At 40.6% G+C, this 22358-nt stretch overlaps 1 protein-coding gene across 2 annotated transcripts; it reads right to left on the reverse strand.

The window, feature by feature from the left end:
• Positions 1-1116: 1116 nt before the first annotated feature.
• Positions 1117-21848, reverse strand: Tmem237 (transmembrane protein 237). 2 transcript variants are annotated; one of them, XM_013031467.1, is made up of 13 exons: positions 21724-21848; positions 19085-19116; positions 18469-18482; positions 17518-17574; positions 14529-14663; positions 11228-11345; positions 10015-10172; positions 6538-6661; positions 5954-6148; positions 5217-5290; positions 4037-4130; positions 2783-2904; positions 1117-1548 (listed from the first exon to the last, which is right to left on the reverse strand). In XM_013031467.1, the coding sequence occupies exons 1-13, from the start codon at positions 21763-21765 to the stop codon at positions 1484-1486; spliced, it is 1230 nt and encodes a 409-aa protein (XP_012886921.1). In that variant the 5' UTR covers positions 21766-21848; the 3' UTR covers positions 1117-1483. The 2 variants fall into 2 exon arrangements, with proteins under 2 accessions (XP_012886921.1, XP_012886848.1); XM_013031394.1 differs by lacking the exon at positions 21724-21848 and adding an exon at positions 20776-20861.
• Positions 21849-22358: the final 510 nt, after the last annotated feature.

Raw genomic sequence — 22358 nt, forward strand, 5'->3', positions numbered from 1 at the left:
GTGATCTATTTTTCTTTGAACAAGACAGTTTTAATTTTACTATATTGACTATGTTTTAATTTTACTATATTGACTATGTTTTAATTTTACTATATTGACTAGAGGGCAATACCAGAGACTTTACAAAGATAGAATTTATTTTACAGGCCACAGGTCTAATGTGAGGTCACCCAACTCCAATTATGAATTGAGGATTATGATCAGACTGCAGGTGGTGTCTACAGACTTAGGAAAGCCCTTGTTACATCTGCTTTTGAAGAGCTTCTTTTATTATCTGAATCCCATACCTGGATTACATGGTGGCAACATCTATGTTTTGGTTCTTTACATGTCAATGTCAAACCAGACACTGTGTCCCACTGTCCTACTCTTTGAGTAGTCCTTTCTCTCAGGAAGTCCACCCAAGTACATGCCTATAGATTCAGTTAGGAATGGATCGGGAAGTTATCACAGTTAACACCTGCCCTCACATTCTATTATGGCTTCCTCCTAGGGAATCAATAACCTCTTCTCTTAGTGGGTTCTGGGTTTTAAATGAGTGTATATTTGTGTTCTAGACAAGAGATTCTGACTTCAGCACCCTTGATCTTCAGCATCCAATTTTTCATTCTTCAATTGCTTATTTGGTTAAGCAGAATAAACCCCAAGATAAGTATTCAAATGTTTTTGCTTTCATGCGATTGTTTCTAATATATTTTTTAATTTTTATTTTTTTTGTTGTGAAAATACTGTACAGAGGGGTTACAATTACATGGGCAAGATAATGAGTACCTTTCTTATCAAGCATTGTAGCCTCCTCCTTTGTTTCCCCTTCCCATCCCTTCCCATCCTCCCCCCGTCCCCCCTCATGTAAGAAAATTTGGTATTTCAATTTGTTCAATAAGAAGATATCAAAAATAAATGGGTTTCTTTTTAGCTTCTATCATTCTCCTTAAATTTATATTTAAACTTGATATGCACTTTATTTTTTTATTTTATTTTTTGTAGATTGTGGGGCCTAAACTCCGGGCCTTGGTGCTGTCCCTGAGCTCTTCAGCTCAAAGCTGGCACTCTACCACTTGTGCCATAGCACCTCTTCCAGCTCTTTCTGCTTATGTGGTGCTGAGGAATCAAACCCAGGGCCTCATGCATGCAAGGGAAGCACTCTACCACTGAGCTACCTTCCCAGCCCTTGATATGCACTTTGTAATGCTAAAGTTATAGCTTTTTCTGAATAAAGATTTTTTAAATGATTGTAAGTACAGCTAGTTGAGGAGAACAGGAAATAAAATATTTTCACCTGCTTTTAATTCATTTATCATTAAGTTTATGCTAAAGAAACTAATATGTGAGCATAAATGAAACAATTTAAACATTTCCACAATTTTGAAAAACTTTTCAGTATTATATAATTTAAAAGTCATCTACAAATACATATTTACATATCTTATAAAAATACATTGAGAAACTAAACTGGGAACATTCCTCTGAAGGTGAGCTGATATTATGTAAGGGCTTTGATTCCTTTATCTTTTTCAGGATATTCTTCCACGTCAGAGAATAAGAACTCTGCAGAAGAAAATGAAAAGATCACACTTAAAATGTTTTCCCAGTAACTCAAAAAGTTTCATAGCTTAGGTATAAACAGTCTCTCAATACTGACATAATTCATGGTAAAATAAAGCCCTCAAGTACAAAGGATTCTCGAAAGAGAAATCTGATTTATTGACACTTATGGAGGAGAGAATATTAAATGCTGAACATACCTAAATACATTGTGTCTGTGAATGATGATGCCAAAATAAAACTCACTGAAAGCTGCTGAATAGAGGATAGTGGGGATGGACAAAGAGAGAGTAAAGAGTCAACCTGATTAAAATGCTGTATATTCATGTGTGAAATACCACAGGAAAACCCCTTTGAGCAAGTAGCATACACTAAAAAGAAGGAAGGATAGGAATGTAAAACAGGTCCTCCCTGGAATGGGAGGACTTCTGGCATGGGCAAACAGAGAAGGTGAAGGGGGGTAAATACGGTCAAAATACTTCATGTACATGTTTGAAAATGGAACTATGAAGATTGTTGAGACTGGTTTGGGAAGAGAAAGGAGAAATGAGGAAGAGTGAAGGAGAGGTGAGTCTGATCTAGATGCTAGTAAAAATGTTAAATAACAAATGTACATGTTTCATATTATTAAATGTTTATTTTAAATTTGTCATGAACCGGGTATAGGTGGCGCATGCCTGTAATCCTAACTACTCAGGAGGCTGAGATCTGAGGATCACAGTTCAAAGCCAGCCCAGACAGGAAAGTCCATGAGATACTTATCTCCAATAAACAATCAGAAAATTGGGAGTGGTGCTGTGGCTCAAGTGGTAGAGTGCTAGCCTTGAGCTAAAGAGCTGAGGGACAGCACCTAGGTCCAGAGTTCAAGCCCCACAACCAAAAAAAAAAAATTGTCATGAACTCCTGAAAAACACAATGTAAGAATTTTTACAAGGATATTTGTCACTTAGAGAAACTAGAATTATTAAATAGCTACAAGATCTAATTCAATGATTAAATAATCTAAAATAGGAGAAGCCATACTTCCGGTGGCTCACTCCTCTAACTACTCAGGAGTCGTTTTCTAGACTCCAGCTCTTCAGGCTCTCCTTCCTGCTTCTCCTGTCAGTCTGTTATTCCACTTTACTTTTTCTGTTCTTTTATCATTTTCTCTTAAATCTGTCTGTTATTGGAAGATTTATTTTTAAAAACTCATTAAAGAAGACTCCAGGATATTCTTATACTTTTTCTTTAATACCTTCACTAAGATCCATGCTTGGCCTGTAAGACAAGAAAAGCCAAGATAATCCAACCAGAAGGGCCACCACCAGATTCACCACAATCCATGGCTGAAGAATCTGTTCCTCCTTTCCTGGTTTCCTGGAGATACAGAAGTATTTGTTAGAAATGCTTTCATTTTGGTTTATATTTCCAAATGCAGCTATTTTAGGAACTCTGAAAAAAAAACAGCATCATTATCTTAGAAACATAGAAGTATGAAATAAAATGTAATTTCCCTAAAAAATATACTGTATACCATAAAAAAATAAAGGTTCACAGGTTGTTTAAGCTATAAGCAGACATTGACTCTGTGCAATGACACAAATGGAATGTTAGTGCTCCTAAAAAATTTTCCTGGAAGATTCCCTTCCAACCTCCATGGCAATATTCTTTTTCTTCTTCTTTTTTTTTTTTTGTCGGTCGTGGGGCTTGAGCTCTGGGCTTGGGCGCCATCCCTCAGCTCTTCAGCTCAAGGCGAGCACTCTACTGCTTGAGCCACAGTGCCACTTCCGGTTTTCCAGTGGTTTATTGGAGATAAGAGTCTCACGGACTCGTGCCTGGGCTGGCTTTGAACCTCGATCCTCAGATCTCAGCCTCCTGAGCAGCTAGGATTACAGGCGTGAGCCACCGGCACCTGGCCATGGCAATGTTCTCTAACTGAGCATTTTTCTTGTCTCCTTTAATCCTATTACTATACTTATTAGAGCATACTTACATACCCATACTTTTGAGAGCAAAAGAGACTTCCCTAGGAGTTTTAAACTCGAATTTGAGCTATGCATCAGCTTCATGTTTGTTCTCTGATCTGTAAAATGCTGAATTTTTCTATTCTCCTCTTATTAACACTTCTTGATTTTCTGACTCTATCACAACCACCCTCATCCCTTGCCATTCTGGGGCATTAGGTTCTTTGACTGAAGGTAAGGCTATAAAGCTACTCCCATTTGTTACATGGAAACTTATTTTAAAGACTGAAAATGTATTTTTAACAAGAAGCCATCTCAATAGAAATGTAGGTATAAATAACAGCAATTATCCACTAATCACAGAAATAGGTCGTTTCTTTCCAGTTTTTCTTTTTTTTTGCAGGTGGGAGGAGGAAGAATAACATGGTCTTCATCATTTTTTATAGATGAAAACACAGAGCAGAGAAGAATGGAGGGAACAGAAAACTAGTTATTACCATTACATAATAGTTATTACAACTGCTAAAATTACTATAAATTCTTACCAGAGGCTGCCGTTAGCAGAAGGGGATGTGTAAAGGTGGATTCTGTCACTTGTTGTTTGTTGACTCAGAGACAGTGTAAGAGCAGTAAAGTACACTGAAAAAGACAAATGAAATTACTGATAGTTTGGGGGGTTTTTTGTTTGTTTTGTCAGCTGTGTGGGCTGACCCCTGGACCTGGGTGCTGTTACACATTTCAGCTCAAGGCTAGAGCCCTACCAACTGAGCCACAGCACCACTTCCCGCTTTTTTCTGTTTATGTGGTGCTGAGGAATCGAACCCAGGGCCTCATGCATGTGAGGAAAGCACTCTACCAAACCTGGGTTATCTTGAACATATAGATTAAGAAAGATAATCTTTACTTCAGTGAATGATGAAAGTAAATGATAAAACAAAAGAAATTCATTTGACCAATTTCAAGAACATAAGTAAGGTATCTTTTAGATGTTCAATATTTTATCAGGACTGACAAGAACCTAGAAAATCATTTAAGAAATTAAATGACTTGCTCAGTCTTAAAATTAGTTTCATTAATATTCTCATAACTTGGAACCAAATGTACTTTAAGTAATAAAAGATATAAATAGTGCCTGATATTGAAAGGTTGTAATAGCTTTACCAGCCAAATGCCAAATAGGAAATATAAATACTAGAGGAGGCGTGGCTCAAGTGGCAGATCCCCAGACTGGCACAAAAAAAGCTTATGCAAGAGCATGAGTTCAAAGTCCTGGTACCAGCACAAAATGAAAGTAGTTTAATGAAAATACTAATGCTAAAAATTATGTGATACAGAACAACAAACCCAACTTTTTAAATGTATTAACTTAGTGGTGCTAGGGATTGAACCCAGGGCCTAAAGTGCAAACTCAACTTTTCTTTTTCATTTCTTTTTGTCAGTACTAGTTTCAGAGCCTTGAACTTTCTAGGCATACAATCTCCCACTACTTGAGCCACATCTCCAATCTCCAAAGTAAACTTTTACTTAAAGACCTAATGAAAAATAATTCTATTAAAATTATGTCTACCATATTTTAACTATAAATTCATATACTATAAATGATTTATAGGAAACAATAATTTAAAATTTTCTTAAAACTATAGTTTCCCTGATTCTAAATTACAGTGTAATTCAAGTATTACATAGTTATCAAATGAAACTAAAAAAAAATTCACTATTACTTACAGAAAGATGCTAGAGCTGTTGGATCCAAGGCCAAAAACTTTCGGATTGCCATTGATGTTTTAGCAAAGTCAATCCTAGAAAATATAAAAGCTTCTTGTTGTAAATTTCTTTAAAAAAAACCAAAACTTTGCTTTCTTGCTTACAGTTTTTCCCTTCTCTGTTCTACCATATGTCTAATATTTTGGTTATTTACTTACTCATTTTGGCAGTACTAGGGATTGAACTCAGGGCCTCATAATTTGTAGGTAGGCACTATATCCCTTGGCCATGTCTCTAGCTGCTTACCAAATGTCTATTACCAGGCTCCAAGTAAGCTTTGGTTTGAACAACATGAAAGCCTAGTTGTTTATTGGGGCTACCTAAAATATTTAACTAGAGGATCACTTTAGGCAACATTTCTTGGTGTTAAGATATCCTAAAGGAAGAAACTAAAATTAGCTTCTACTTCTTTTTTTATTAACCTATCATTAGATTATAAATAGGTGGGTTTTCCTAATGAGTCAAACTGTGTTCCCCCAAAATATAAGTCTGTAACATCTGGTTTATTTGACAACAGGAGCTTTATAGATAATAAAGCAAAGGTAAGTCTACACTAATCCAGAGACTAACTTCTTTTTTTAAAAAAGTCACATAATATTAATATGCTACAATTCTGTTTTAAAAACTGTCATAATCATGTTTTGCTCAATATGTCTACCTTAAGAAATGTTAGAAGACTCTCAAATCACCAGTCTTACCTGTCAAAAACTGAAACTGTACTTAGAGACAAAAGCAAGTAGAGAACACTCTGGAACGGATATGCAAAAGTCTTGTATTGCTCCAAAAGGTTGGGTAGGTCAGACAGCTGATCTCCTCCTGCTAGAACATAGATCACAACAGTATTCCACACAGCACAGCCAGCCAAGAAGCCATGAGAAAAGAGGCCAATCATCCTGCATGGAAAAGCGTTTGATTATCTATCAATGACTTAAAATACAAGGCTAAAATATTCTTAAAATCTCTTTGCATCTAAGAATAAAAACCAACCTATTATGAAAAGTAAAAAACAAGTCTATGTTTTGTTCTTTCTTTTTCAGTACCAAGGATTTAACCCCAAACCTCAAGCATACTAGGTACCGCTGAGGTAGACCTCCAGTCTCAAGCCTCTACTTTTTATTTACAGATAGGCAAATCATTTAATTCTAATGGAGTATTTTAAAATGCATAGCTATACAGCATAGGAAGCTGTTAAGTTTTGTTTATTGTATAAAGAACCAAGACTTTTTAAAAAATGAAATTTAGTTAACATTTATTTTAAGTAAAGTCCAACTGAGGCAGCCACCTGAAAGCTCGGTGCACTGAGAATGCCACATCTCTGGTGGTCCAGGAAGGCTTCGTGTCCATTGACACAGTGATGTTTTCTGTGGTCTTTACCAACTGTGAACGATCAGCAGCCTGAAACCGTCCTGAGAACACATAACTCAATTACTAACGACTAACAAGAGAGAACTCATTATCCCACACTCCTAAGATTTAATGTGGCTGTTTTTCTATCTAAAAGTTTTCCTGGACTCAGTGTTTCCTTTTTTCCATTTCTTTTGTTGTTGCTTTTAAACATACCATTTCTTCATATTAAAAAAATAAAAAGTAATACCAATGCAGTTTCTTAACCAAACTGGTATTAGACAAATTTTAGATTCAATTTTATTTAATAATATACAATAATGAAATTTTCAACTCAGAATAAAGCCTAAAAAACTTATTTATGTCATCATCTGCAAAACTCTAGAGACTTCAGGAGTATTAGCACTATAATGCCTACATTACCAAGGTAAGCCAACATTTGAAAACTACTTCAAAATTCTTAGGAAAAGATTCTAAGGGTATGTAGCCGGCTTTCTATGACAGAAAATAACTGGGTTGTTTCAAAGGCTTCTCTTTGAGGTCTATATAAAAACTACCAGTTCAAGTATCAGCCTTAGAACACTGTGAGCAGGGCATTATCAATTTAACAGATGTAGTCGTAGATAGACTTCAGGAAGCAGAAAACAAACCTTCTTCTCAACCACCCTTGCTAAACCTGGTGCTCATATGTTTGGGTAATAAAAGAATAAATAATTTTCCCTAGAGGAGAAAAACACTTTCTAAATAGACAACAGAACCACTAGTGCTTTTTATGGTCAGTTAACTTGAGTAGGGAATTTTCGGTACTAAGGAAAGGGAGAATAATAAAAGGAGGATTGCGGGGCACTGCTTGGAAAAACTGGAATAAATTAAATAGCCACATGGTATACCAGTAAAGGCAGTTGACTAGAGGTCATAAAACTCAAATGCAACTCCTAGTTCTACACTAACTCACTGTGAGATGCTGGGTAAGTCATTGGCTTCTCCAGCCTGCAGGCTTCTCAATGGCCAAAACGCTAAGATCCCTTACACAGGATCTTATGGACTCAGAATTCTAAAATGATTTATACAAAATCTATGTTGCAAATTTTAAGGACTAGCCTTTTATTTCAGTGTTCTTTATGCAATACAGTCATAGCACATCCGTGGGAGTAGGAGTTGGTAATGGTCATGCTTTAGGTACGTTTTCATTAAATACTATGTTATGAATTGAATGTAAACTCTCAAATTATGTTGAAGCTCTTTCCTCAGTGTGATGGTATTTGGAGGAGGTGCCACTGGAGGACAATTAGCAAGCTCCTGTGAATTTGAGATTTGTGTTCTGGCTGTGGTGGCTCATGCCTACTATCTTAGCTATAAGGGAGGCAGATACCAGGAGTTCCAGGCAGATACCAGATCACAGTTCAAAGTCAGGCTTGGCAAAAAGTTTACAAGTATCCATCCATTTCAACCACTAGAAGTTGGGCATGTCATGTTGACTACGTAGGATGTATAAATAGGAGGATCACAATGCAGGATGACCTGTTTCAAAAGTAATTCTAACCAAAGTAAAAGGGGCTGGAGTGTGTGACAAGTGGCAGAGCCATAAACTAAAACTCCTTAGTACTGCTTGAGAGAAATATGTTGTGTGAAAATAATGTGAGCAGAGCATTCCTCTTTACTGTTGACTAGGAAGGTCCTCATATGGGTAGTAATAGCAGATTTACCTCAGGAAATAGGAAAGGTTCCATTTCCTTTCAAAAGGGTTCCATCTACAAGTCAAGAAGAGTCATCAAGACCTAAATCTGTCAGTACTCCATCTTAGACTTCTCCATTTCCAGAACTATGAGGAATAAATGTTTTCTGCTTAAACAGTTACTTCATGGTATTTGGTTCTAACAGCCTAAGCTAAAACAAATTGCAAATCCAGCCTTAGAAGCAGTATTGCTATGCGTTATCAGAAGTATTTTCTGAGCTGGGAGCAATGGCTCATACCTGTAATCCCAGCTTCTCAAGATACTGAGATCTGGAGGACTGAAACTCAAAGCCAACCCAAGCAAAAAAGTCTACAAAATTCTGCCTGTGAAGACTCAGAGTCTATGTTGAAGGGGCAGAATGATGCAGGCTCCGGCCTCAGGATTATCTGAGGACTGTGTTTGTGTATGTGGAAAGCTCTTGGCATGCCGGGCTAGAGAGGGAACATGTTCTCTCTCCCTATCTCAAAACACATGTCACAGACCCCTGGGAGCTGAGGAAGTAGCTCTTCTGCTTGCTTAAGCATAGATGAACAGCTGAACAAGCATTTTCCTGAGATTGGAGAAGTGGTTTGAGCTTGCTCTAAAATAGTTTAGATAATAATATACCAAGACATTGTCTCATAGGTTAAGTAAAAATGTATCTGTTGAAAGTCTTTGTGTGAATGTCTCCTGACTAAATCTTGGCAAAGATCATGCTTGCTTGTCTTTAAATACCCCCTAACAATAAAGCACAGCATGCAGTGGCAATTGCTGTTTGCACTCTGCATCCTGTGTCCTGGTGATTTCGTGACCCTTACCCAGGGACCCCAACGCACTAGACGTTGACACTGCCTCCAAAAAAATAGAAAGAAAGCAGGGCTCGAAGTGTAGTTCAAGTAGTAAAACACCAGTCTAGCAAGCAAACAAAGTATGCACAAGGTCTGAGTTCAAACCCCAGTACAGTCAAAAATTTTTTTTTCCAAAGTTATTTATAATGTAATTGTAATAATATATTTCTTTATCTTTCTCCTTTCTTTCCCTTTTTTCTCTTTCTGGTGGTGTGGAACAAGTACTCTTCCAGTTGGCTAGGTCCCCAGCCCTGTACTTCTTATTTAAAATGGTAGTACAATGATGTATTTTTTCTTTTAGTGATACTCACAGAATTTATATCATTCCTGCCGTTTCACTACAACCGCTACCAACCCCAAAACGCTGGCCAAGCACATCAAAATACAAAGACATGAACATGCCTAAGGGAGGATTTAAAAATTATCCATAATTCCATAACTGAGAGCCAGCCAGGCTTGAGTCTTTCAAATATTTTCTCAATCTCAGGCAATTTTCTACTGTTAGAATCAAACTGTGTGTGTGTGTGTGTGTATGTTTTATTATTAGACTTTCCATTAAACGAAAAATTGTCCCTCACATTAAGTAGTATAGAGTTTTTTATTATATTATAAACCCTAACTTTCTGAAGTTATCCCCCTCTTATTGTACAATTAGGTTGTTTCCAGGTTTTACCAGCTTTTTGTAATGACCAGCTTTGTGCACACATTTTTGCCAACATTTTTCTATTATTTCCAATTCAGCTTGCCAGAAATATAATAACAAGTCAAAAGATATTTGCAAAATTTATCCTTTATAAATTATCCCTGTATGATATTTAAAGAGATCATGTTCCACAAGAAGAAATGACTTACGGCTTTTTTCCACAAATACTTTGCCTACAGGCTGGCTAATTCCAGTGGGTGCAGTGAATCTAGACAGTTGTTCTGGAGTGCTTTGCTCATCAGTAATTATGTCTTCATCTTCTACTCCAAGCTCATTGACATACTGTAACTCAACTGGCTGGGTTTTCCTGAAATCAGGGAAAAACATAAGAAAAATGGATAATACTTGAATGTTTACAAATCTGCATAGGCAACTAAGAATATAATGAACAGACAGACTTGGAGTGAAAAAAGAAGATTTATGTATTTATTTTTAACTGTAATGTGTTCCAAGTTACCTCTCTTAGTGTATCTTAATTTTCTTGCCTAAAAAATGCTCTGACTAAACTAGATTTTTCCAGATATAAAACGGTAGGATTCTGTTCATTGGATTATTTTCAGATATAAAAACTATAATTTGGGGCTGGGGGTTTAGCCCAGCGGAAGGGTGCCCGCCTGGCACGTGCAAGGCCCTGGGTTCGGTTCTCAGCCCTGGTTAAAAAAACAAAACAAAACAAAAGTATAATTTCCCAGGGGTATTTCTGTTTATTCCATTTTATCTGAGACTTAATTTCTTATGCTAAAACATAATAGTTTTAGTTACTGATGAACTAATCATTGAATTCTGTTAACATAAGGAAATAGATTGTAATAGCCTATGTTATTATTTTTTAGCTATCATTACCTTGAATAGCTAATATTTTGCTATTTATATAATTAATATTTTGCTTACTTTACATTATTTTTTAAGATCGCTCCTTAGGATTCTTGTTTACATACATTTTTTTTTCAAATTTATCATCACATTGGTTACTTTTTGTCTTTGGTGCTGGTATTGGGGCTTGAACTCAGGATATCATGCTCTTAAGTTTTTTTCTCACTTAAGGCTGGTGCTCTACCACTTAAACCACAGCTCTACTTCCAACTTTAGTGGTTAATTGAAGTTTAAAAGAGTCTCATGGATTTTCCTGCCTAGGCTGGCTTCAAACCATGATTCACAGATCTCAGCCCCTGAGCAACTAGAGTTACAGGTGAGAGACACCAGCACCCAGCTTAATTGTTATTTTGTATTGCTATTTATCCTAGTATTTATTATTTCATGATGTAAGTATTTAATACAACCTAAGAGAAGCTACCATTAGAAGTTCTAAATTAAACATAAGAGTAATTTTGGAAAAAAATAGAAGGATAAATAAAATATTACTTGGTCTTCCTTCGAGGCTTTTGAATAACTGCTTCCTCAGCTGGCTCCACATCAACACCATTTTCATTTCGTAAAGATGGGCTAGATGTCTTCTTTTGTGTAAAGGAAGTTTCCAATTCTAAAAATAAAATGATGTTTTCAGATGACAATACAAAAGTAATATACAAGACTCTTATAAGACAAGAGAACTTTAAGAATCTTAACTAGGACAATTTTTTTCCACTATCCACAGATAATATTAAGTTTGCAAATTTTATATCCAACATGTCAGTCAAAATTACTAACACAAACTATGGAAAAATATTCAGTAACTAAAAATATTAAGTATTAAGGTAAATTACATCCAGGTTTGGAGATTTGCTAGGACTTACAAGTCATTATACTCAGTTGCAGTTTAAAAATCAGCAAAAGGAAACAGCAGATGGACCAAATTCTAGTTGAAACCAGATACAAGATTCCAATAGTCCTCTGTCAATGGAGTCAAACCAGATGTCCTACTTAGTGCAGCAATGAGTTGTGATGACACATGGATACATCCTCTATCAGGGAAGTGACTAGTGACTCAGCACTCAAGGTTTTTATTAGTAGCTCATCACAGAGGTCTAGCACATACCAAAAGTCCAAACTCCTGAAGAAAGCAAGTGTTCAATATAATTGCACAAACACAGTACGCCTTTCTTGTAATTTGGCAAACATTTTATACCAGGGACCTACATTTCCTATCCCAAGTTCCCAAGCACTAGTTAAAGGCCAGTCTCACAAACAGGTCTTTCTAATTATGGCTCTTTTCTGTACCCAAGATAGGCACTAAGTTTAAGCAAGTCAACAGAACCTGCTAACCTGTTACCTACTCTTTTTACCTCTGGCTCCCTGGAATGCCTTCAAGCCCTTTGAATTCTATTTTAACAAAATACTTACAGCCTGGGCTGGAAAAATCATACAAGTACCACTACCTATCATGGCCACTCTAAGCAAAACAAAATACAAATCAGTATTAAAATCCTAAAAATCTGACAAATTGGACCTGCCACACTCAGTGCACTTGGAAGAGGCAGTGACAGGTTCCTAGGTACACTTATGCTCAAAACTTAGCTAGGTTCTCAATGCTAAAGCCATTTCTGTATACTTTTGCCACAAATTATAAAACTAGGTGTTAGTTTTTAAATTAATATCCTAATTGAAATACTAAGTTTTCATTAGACTATATTTAGTACCAGTAATGAAGGAAACCATTTCTCTGGAGGGGAGCTCAGATGAGTACAGCCCGTCCCTTTGTCTGCTCTTGCCTTCTCCCCCACTGTGCCCGGGCATTGGGTCATCCCACTTCCATGCATCGCATCGGTGCTGCACTCTCCACTTTCCAATGTCTCCCTCCCCTCCTCCTCCAGGTACTCCATCCCATCAGGAGCTGCTATTTTCTAGAAGGACAAGGAGTTAGGTGGGGACACTAATGTGCATTAAATTATTCTACAGGGCTAATGGTAAGAGCTCCTTCCTTTTGTCTTACTCTAACATTTTTTCTTACCTTTTAAAATTGTTATTATAAAGGTGATGTACAGGGGGTTACAGTCACATCAGTCAGGTAAAGAGTATGTATCTTTTTGGACGATGTTACCATCTCTCTACTCACTCTCCCCATCCTCACTTTCCCTCCCATCCTCACCCACAAGTTGCATAGTTCATTTTCAACATAGTGTCCAGTAAGTATCATAGCTACATTTGTTCACCCTTTGTCCCTCCATTTCTGTGACTCCCCTTACACTCACAAAGACATATAAGTGAAAAAACAGAATAAGAAAGAAAGAAAAGAAAAACAGCAAAAAAGAAAAAAAAAGCTGTTTTCATTCCTTGGAGTTCATTTCAATAAATACTGTTTTGTATGATCAGATGCACACAGGCATTGTGCCTTTCTGTTCTTCTCCTAAGAGTATCTTTTCTAATTATTATAGTCACATATGAAAAATCAAGGAAGAAAATAATCATCCTTCCCTTCCTCATTCTAAAAAGAACGTACCATTATTAATATCACTACATGTCTCCTTTCTTTTTATTATGTATATGTAGGCATGAAGGTACACTCTAGGTAAAATTGTGCTAAAAAACGTTTAAGCCATAACTCTCAGTACCTATTAATATGCTTATTTGGAAATACCGTACAGAGGAGTTACAATTACTCGGGCAAGATAATGAGTACATTTCTTATCAAGCATTATTGCTTCCTCCTTTGTTTTAATATGCTTATTTGGAAAAGGGATCTTGGTAGATATAATCAATTTAAGAGGAGGATAGGCGGTTCAGGAAGGGTCCTAAATCCAATATCTGGTGTCCTTATGCGAAGAAGAAAATGTGGACAAATACAAACAGGAAGTAATGTAAAGACTGAACAAAGGAAGCATTATACAAGTCAAAAGGACACAGGATTATCCACAATCACCAGAAGCTAGACAACCCGAAGACTTATTCCCTACAGCCTTTGAAGGAAGCATTTAGACAGCTTAATCTTTGAACTTCTGTCCTCAGAACAATAAAGGAGTAAATTTCTGTCAAGTCACTCTGTTTATGGTAGTTTGTTCTGGCAGCCCTAGAAAATTATTAAAATATGTTTCACAAAAGTAGAACCATCATGACTTGGGGTGTTTGGCTCAAGGAGTACAGCATAGTACACAGGATATATAATACGTACACCAAAAAAAGATAGAGCTGGGCACTGGTTGCCCATACCTGTAATCCTAGCTACTCGAAAGGCTGAGATCTGAGGTTCACGGTTCAAAGCCAGCCCAAGTAGAAAAATCCATGAGACTCTTATCTCCAATTACCCACCAGAAAACCGGAAGTAGTGCTGTGGCTCAAGCAGTAGAGAATTCACCTTGAGCTGAAGAGCTCAGAGATAGCGCCCAAGCCCAGAGTTCAAACCCCATGATCGACAAAACAAAACAAAAAAGATAAGTATTTTGATTGCCTGTGAATAGTATCTGAGACACAGAAAGATTCAATGAATGTTGGCCAGTTTTTTAAATTATTGTTAGTAGAAATTCATCTTCTCTCCACTGTAATCTGAAATGTCCATTTCATTTGAATTTCAGTCCTAAATTTGCACCCCTCCTCTCATAATCTACAACGTATGGCCAAATGTAAAGTATATTCTTCTTGACTGAAGCCCCAAGGATTGCAGTGATAAATATAGAAAGGAAGGAAAAGAAGAGAGCAGGAGACCACTGATGACAAGAGGATGTTGGCAAGAGTAAACAGACCTCCAAAATTAAAACTGCTATCACAAGCTAACCTTGGTGTCTTCACATACCTGGAGGCGGCCTTGCCTTTTTCTGTCTCCTTTGCATGGGAGCCTCTGCATGCTCTTTGGATTCTTCAGTTGGTGTCTCACTGCCCTCAGATGGCCTGTGAACAACAGGCTCTGCAGACCCTTCCAAAGCATTCTCTACAAGAAAACCAAGTAGAAAAACATTGGCTAATGGGAACAGAGATCACTGAGCTTTAAAAACATGGGGGAAAAGATATCTACAATGTATCCTGCAGGAAACATGTCAGGATGTCAATCCTTATCTGTAACTCTGGACTTTAGATTAAGAACAGAGATAAATGTAATGATGGGTACAAATGGCTCAGGCCTATAATCCTAGCTACTCAGACAGTTCAGACTTGGAGGAAAAAGCTTCAAAGTCAGCTGAGACAGAAAAGAATATAATTATTAACTAGCAAAATTCTAAACTGGAAGCCTGACTCAAATGGAAGACAGTCATGAACAAGAAAGCTGACCAAGAGCACAGGCCCAGAATTCAAGCACCAGGACCAACATACACACATACACATGTATGCACACATACATGCACATCCCAAAGAAATGTGAGGATAGGGCTGGGAAGGTGGCTAAGTGGTAGAGTTGCTTGCCTTGCATGCATGAGGCCCTAGGTTCGATTCCTCAGCACCACATAAGCAGAAAAAGCCAGAAGTGGCACTGTGGCTCAAGTGGTAGAGCGCTAGCCTTGTGCTGAAGAGCTGATGGACAGCGCCCAGGCCCAGAGTTCAGGCTGACCCCCCCCCCAAAAAAAAAAGAAAGAAAGAAAGAAATGTGGGGATAAAAATAAGCCTGAGGGGGCTGGGAATGTGGCTTAGTAGTAGAGTGCTTGCTTAGCATGCATGAATGCATGAAGCCCTGGGCAATTCCCTAGTACCACAGAAACAGAAAAAGCCAGAAGTGGCACTGTGGCATTGAGCAAATGAAGCTCAGGGACAGTACCCAAGCCTGGAGTTTAAGCCACAGGACTGGCAATAATAGGAAGAAGAAGAAGAAGGAGAAGGAGAAGGAGAAGGAGAAGAAGAAGAAGACGACGACGACAGGAAACAAAAGAGGAAAGGGGTTGAAAAGAAAACCAACAGAAGGAAGAAAAACTGTTTCAGAACAATTAGAACTTAAAAACAAGTTTAAAAACTATAATAAAAATGACACCAAAGAGAACTCTCTTTATCTTCTGTCTTACATTAGCAGCCTCTGTAGTGTTCAGTGCTTCACTAATACCGTAATACACAACAGTCATCATGAATAATTAATTGAAGTTAGTAGATAACATTTTAAAGCAAATTTGAAGATTACCCTCCTCTTTTCTGGTGGTACTAGGGTATGAATTCAGGATTTCCCACATATTAGGGACGTAGCCTACTGCTTAAGCCATGTCTCCAGTACCTTTTCCACTGGTTATTTTAAGATAGAGTTTTGTTTTTTCTCCTGGCTAGTCTGAACCATGACATTCCCATCCCATTTATGATTCATATAGCTAGGATTATAGGAATGTACCACTATTGCCAGGTTTTTCTGTTGAGATGGGGTCTTGAGAACTTTTTTTGCCTGGTTGGCCTTGAACCAAGATCCTCCTAATCTCTACCAGGAGTGGCAAGGATTATAGGTCTGAGCCACTGGCTCCTGGTTTAAGATAACCTTTAAGGGCTGGGAAGGTAGCTCAGTGGTAGAGTGCTTGCCTTGCATGTATGAGGCCCTGGGTTTAATTCCTCAGCACCACATAAGCAGAAAAAGCCAGAAGTGGCACTGTGGCTCAAGTGGTAGAGCACTAGCCTTGAGCTCAAGAGCTGAGGGACAGCGCCCAGGCCCAGAGTTCAGGCCTCACGACCAACAACAACAACAACAAAAAAAGATTACCTTTAAAAACTTCAGCCAATACAGTACATATAGACTTATCTCTTTTGTGAAAGAGGAAAAAAAAAGCACCATTTTTGAAACTTTCAGTCTTCTGAGATTGAGAGGGTGAATAGTCAAGGAAAGCTAAAGGGAAGATATGAGATCAGCTAGTGGTGACTTTATGGTCAACCTAAATGCTAGGAAATGGTGAGTTTCATCAACAGAAAACTGTAAACAAGAAATAAAGATTGACTGTTGAGGGCTGGGAATGTGGCTTAGTGCTTGCCTAGAATGCATGACACCCTGGGTTGGATTCCTCGGTACCACATAAACAGAAAAGGCCGGAAGTAGCGCTGTGGCTCAAATAGTAGAGTGCTAGCTTTGAGCAAAAGAAGCTCAGGGATAGTGCTCAGGCCCTGAGTTCAAGCCCCAGGACTGGAAAAAAAAACTTGACTGTTGAAGATGGTGATAGATTCCATTGTGTTGAGCATAAGTCACCACTACAACATCCCAAATTATCAGCAGGTAACTAGAGCAAATTGAGTTTCTAGATTGTTCACTATTGAAGCTTTAAAACAAGGATGATATGGTTCTGCCTTCAAACTCCTGTTCTGCAAGAGTGGCACTATGGCTCAAGTGGTAGAGCACTCGCCTTGAGCTGAAGAGCTGAGGGACAGCGCCCAGGCCCAGAGTTCAAGCCCCACGACAGACAAAAAAACAAACAAAAAAACCCCCAAATTGCAGGGCTAGTGTCATGTTCTCTGCAAAGATTTTCTGCCTGAAATTAGAGATTTAAGAACTCTGTTTCTGTAAATCCAATATTCTCTTCAAGGGTCCCTACACACAGCTCAATTACAATGTCTAGGGATAAAAAACCTAGAAGAGGTTAAGACTCATGAGGTAATCAGAACTCAGATGGCACAATACATTATTCCATGAATGTTTCTAGGAACCTCCTGCGTTTCCCACTGCTTTGACCCTTGTTACTGATCCCAGTGTTTTGAACTTAATTGCTTAGTTCTATCCTCAACAGAAAACTGTGAATTGAGGCTGCTGGGGTCCTGTCTCCCTCCGGCCTATAATGCTTATCATGTGAAGTGCTGAAAAAACTTACAATCCCACACAACAAAGAACTTCTTACCCAGTGTGGTTTTTGTTCTGGACTTCTTTTTCTTAGGACGACTAAGTGGAATATCATCTATAAAATAGAAAGAACATCAACATAAAAGGCTGCCTAAAATTGAGTGCAAAGAACAAGTAGAACAAAACTTTCAAAATGGAAAACTTTTCTCCCTCTAACCTGGAGTCAGCCAAGGAAAGAAGGCAAGAAATTGACATGATCAGAGAACCCATAGTGGGGTACCAGCAGTAATGTTCATAAATGTGACACTAAAAGTTTGCTCAACAAGTGTTCAGCTAGTCCTCTACCCTTCCCAGCCCTTTAGTCTGTGAGCAGAAATGAACTGTACCTAACTGTGGCGATCATGCAGGCTCATCATCTTGCTGATCTCAGAAAGAAGGTAAGCAGGGTGAAGCCTGGTTAGTATTTGTATGAGAAGTGACACCTCACATGGGGACTAGAACACTTATAAAAACAGCTGCTGTGGCATCTGAAGCATCATTACTACATCATTGATGAAGAGGTAGTGAAAGGCAATTTCCTGTGAGTGTTGCCACAGAGGACCTCAAGGTTAACCTACAATTGTTACTAATACCTCTGTGCCATAGTAAGTCCCTGAGGTTTGGGGATAGTGTATGATAATATTACCTATCCTTACTAAATAAGAAAAAAAGAAAGTTCAGTCTCTATTGCAGAACTGTAAACTAGTCAATGGCTATGTTAAAAATTTTACTGTAAGAGAAACAAATTAAGGAAGCCAACTTGTTTTTGTTTGGGTTTTTTGTTTTCTTGGCAGGATATCAGTATGTTATCCAATCTAGTCATGAGCTCTGGGGTTCAAGCTATTTCCTGCCTCAGCCTCCCTACTAGTTGGGACCCTAAGTGTGTGTCACTGCACCAAACATTCAAACATTTTTTGAATATTAAATACTGTATCTTAAACATTTTTATGTTCACAGAAAATTAACTCACCTTGAATAGCACCACTTTATATGCCACCAACCAAATTCAATTAGCAGGAAAATGACACCAAAAGAAATAAAATGAAAGCTATTAATTAAATCTATTTTTCTGTTAAACATTTACAACTAACTTTTACACAGTGCCAAAGTTTACAAATAGCTATTATTTAAGTAGTTCAAACTGCTTAAGATCACTAATAAAGTAACCCAAGTATTTTTCTGAATGTACACATATTCTCTACTGTCTTTTGGTAGAGTAAGCAGATTAAGAAACCTTATTCATCTCTGTCATGGATTAAAATCAGCTTAAATACTGATGAAACTATTCTAACAAATAAAAGAGGATCAGAATCCTAAACACAAAGACAACAGAACATACAGAATAGAGCCATTATCCTATCATGTTGCTATTTGGGCTTCTCAATTAAAAACTTTCATTATAACTGCTATCCCCACAATTCAAGAAATCTTCTTTTTGCCTTAAAATGTTCAGGAAGCCTTTTCCTAAAAATTTCAGGAAGATTCTTGTGAACCATTATAATTTTTCAATGGTACTAGTAATTTTTTCACTGTACTAACTTTAACATTTTTAAATTTCAATAATGAAATCATTGTAATTATGTTACCGTGGCACAGGTGGAAGAGCTCGTGGAGGACGCTATAGGGTTAGGGAGAGAAAATTGAAAAGTGTAAGTAAAAGTTCAAAGCATCTTTTCTTTGTATATCTAAAAAAAAAATGCCTGCTGAGCTTGATGCTGGTGATTTACACCTATAATTCTAGCTACTCAAGAGATTGAGATCAGAAGATCGAGGTTCACTGTCAGCCTGGGCAGAAAAGTCCTTCTCTAAAACTACTATCAGAAAGCCAGGCTGGAGGTGGTATTGGCACCAGTCATAAGAAAGGCAAGGGACTGACTGCAAAGTCCTGAGTTCAAACCCCAGTGTGTATATGTGTGATGGGAAGAAGCCTGTTGATGAAACATGACAGAAAAAAATAATGGATCAGATGAATATCTTCAATTTGGGGTGGGGGTGAGGGGGGTGGGGGGGAGGTCGGTCGTGGCCTGGGCGCTGTCCCTTGAGCCACAGCGCCACTTCCGGTTTTCTGGTGGTTAATTGGAGGTAAGAGTCTCACGGAACTTTCCAGCCTGGGCTGCCTGTGAACTGCAATCCTCAGATATCAGCCTCCTGAGTAGCTAGGATTACAGGCGTGAGCCAATGCTGCCCAGCTTTCAAATGTTTTGATAACTGTGTTTATCAGAGGGTTCAGTAAGGTGATTTTACCAGCTCTACAATTTTATACAAAATCCTTTCCTTCTTACATTATTTGTCTACATAAGGCTCAGATGTAAGCATGAGGAACAGAAACAAAACAGAGATCACTGCTTTAATGTAGATTACATCCTAGTGGTTAAGTACTCAAAAACGTTAAATAGGTATAATAAAAATATGGGACGTATGTTGAAAGATGTTTCTGTGTTGTAAGTTATAGCTGACAGAGAATGAGAAGCATTTATTTAGGGAAAGTAATTTAGTTGAGCTGAGACTTGAATGAGAAAGGAGTCAACGTGTCGGGCAATGAGCAGATGCTAAGTAAGGGCGTTAGGGAACACTGGACTTGGAGTGCTCCTGGTAAGAGGAGGACAGCAAGGCTGAACACGGCCACTAAGGACATCTAGGCAGCACACAGATTAATTAGGGCCTTGCAGACCAAGGGAAGGAATGTGGATCTTGCTTCAAATAAGTGAAAAGCCAATTAAGTTTTTAAGACACATAGTAATACGCTTTAAAAAAAACAACAAAGTGATTTTAGGGGAGAACAGAGGCAAATAAAAACTCTTCCCTTACATAGCTGGCTCTCTGTAAGAAAGAAAAGTTGTGTTTGCAAATTTGGAGAACATTGTAATTAAGCATTCTGGAACTAAACTACTAACAAAAATGCTTAGAAGTCAATTTACCACTTCAAGTATCTTGCAGAAGGCACCGATTTATCAAAAGGATTAAAATTTAAATCCTCTTTAGGCTGTCCCACTTTCAGCAAATCTATTGCTTCACTTGGCAACCCAGCCATTCAAAAAGTAGATCGATACAAACGCCCCAGACACGGCAGAATGTCTCCCTACGTATAGGTGTATAACCAGTCAACACTAGGCCGGGAAGAGCATGACTGTCCCAGGGAAGCGCCACGATCCCCCGAACGCTGAGAAGGACACAGCCCACTGGGTTAAGTCTGCATTTCAAAGCTGCCGCAAAAACGACGCTGCACCCGCCCAGAAACCCAACCGCTAAGCCCCAAAGCGCCCACAGGCGCAGTTACCGCGGGCTTCTTTCCCCTTCCGTCTGGATCCAGCTCCCCGCTGGCCATCCCGACACACAGGCTCAGGGCGTCGCCCCCGGGACCGGGGGAAGGGGGAGACGGAAGAGAGCAGAGGGGGTGGAGGGACACCGGGACGGGCAGAGCCAGAGACCGAGGAGAGAGGGGAGAGAAAGTAGAGGAGAGGGGAGGGAGGGGGGAGAACGGAGGAGGGAGGGGGGAGAAGGGGAGGAGACGGGGGAGGGAGGGGGAGGGAGAGGGAGGAAGAGGGGTGGCGGGGTGGGGGGGGGGAAAAGGGGGCTGCCGCGCGTGCGCACTGCGTCATTGCGGGTGCCGGTGGCACGTCGCTGGAAGCTCCCGATGGGGAGGGACGGGGTAGCTGTTGGGGTGACGGAGGGAGGGAGGTTCCGAGGTCCGGTTTGTCTTATTCGAAGTAGCCCTGGGGGACAAAGGCCTCGGGATCCGAGCTGATGTGCTTAGGAGCAGACGTTCCAGAGTGGGGGCGGCAGCCACGGCCCCCCGGCTTTTCTGAGGGGCTGAAGTGATTGCACAGGGGCGGGCGAAGCCTGACAAGACTTTGAAAACCTCCGCCGGCAAGTGGCGCCCGGTCGGGGCAGTTAAAGCCCCCGGAGCTGCCGGAACCAGGGACTTCGCGGCAGCACCGAACCCGCCCCGCCCGCCGGACGGCGGAGCGGGGTCGTCATGGCAACGCGGACTCCGGCGTGGAGGAACTCCCCGCCCGGCCCCGGCGGCTCCGGGCTCGGGTCCCGGCCTTCCCGGCTCCCATTCCACCCCACAAAGGCTCGCGAACGTCCGCGGACCCCACTGGCAAGGCAGACGCTCCCACTCATCTCCGGCTCCTGGGCGTCGGTCCCGTCCCGCTCCCGCTCCAAGGGCAGCGGCGGCGGCGGCTGCGGCTGCGCGTCTCCCCACGACTCCGACGAGCCTCACCGGGTGGCCGTCCCCCAGCGGAGGCCACGAGTCTGCTCTCATGGCGCCCGCCGGGGTCGGAGCTCAGCACGCCGCAATGCTGCGCCTTCCCGGGCCTGCAGGACTCGGGGGCGGTGTGGCGCCGCGCGAACGGAGGAACCCCAGGCCTCGCCGGACCCCGCCCCGCCTGCGCGCGGCCTCCGCCCCCAGCCCGGCCCCGCCTCCGTTCGGGCTCCGCCCCCAGCCCGGCCACGCCTCCGCTCGGACTCCGCCCCTAGCCCGATCCCCGGCCCCGCCTCCGTTCGGGCTCCGCTCCTAGCCTGATTCCCGGCCCCGCCTCCGCCTGCGCGCGGCCTCCGCCCCCAGCCCAGCCCCGCCTCCGTTCGGGCTCCGCTCCTAGCCTGATTCCCGGCCCCGCCTGCGCGCGGCCTCCGCCCCACCCGATCCCCGGCCCCGCCTCCACCTCCGCCTGAGCGCAGCCTCCGCCCCTAGCCCAGTGCTGGTCCCGCCTCCGCCTGCACGCGGTCTCCGCCCCCAGCCGGGTCCCTAGCCCCGCCTCCTTGCGGTCTCCGCCCCTAGCCGGGTCCCCAGCCCCGCCTCCTTGCGGTCTCCGCCCCTAGCCGGGTCCCCAGCCCCGCCTCCTTGCGGCCTCGGCC

The sequence above is a fragment of the Dipodomys ordii genome, unplaced genomic scaffold (assembly GCF_000151885.1).
Source record: "Dipodomys ordii isolate 6190 unplaced genomic scaffold, Dord_2.0 Scaffold1, whole genome shotgun sequence".
Taxonomy (NCBI): Eukaryota; Metazoa; Chordata; class Mammalia; order Rodentia; family Heteromyidae; genus Dipodomys; species Dipodomys ordii.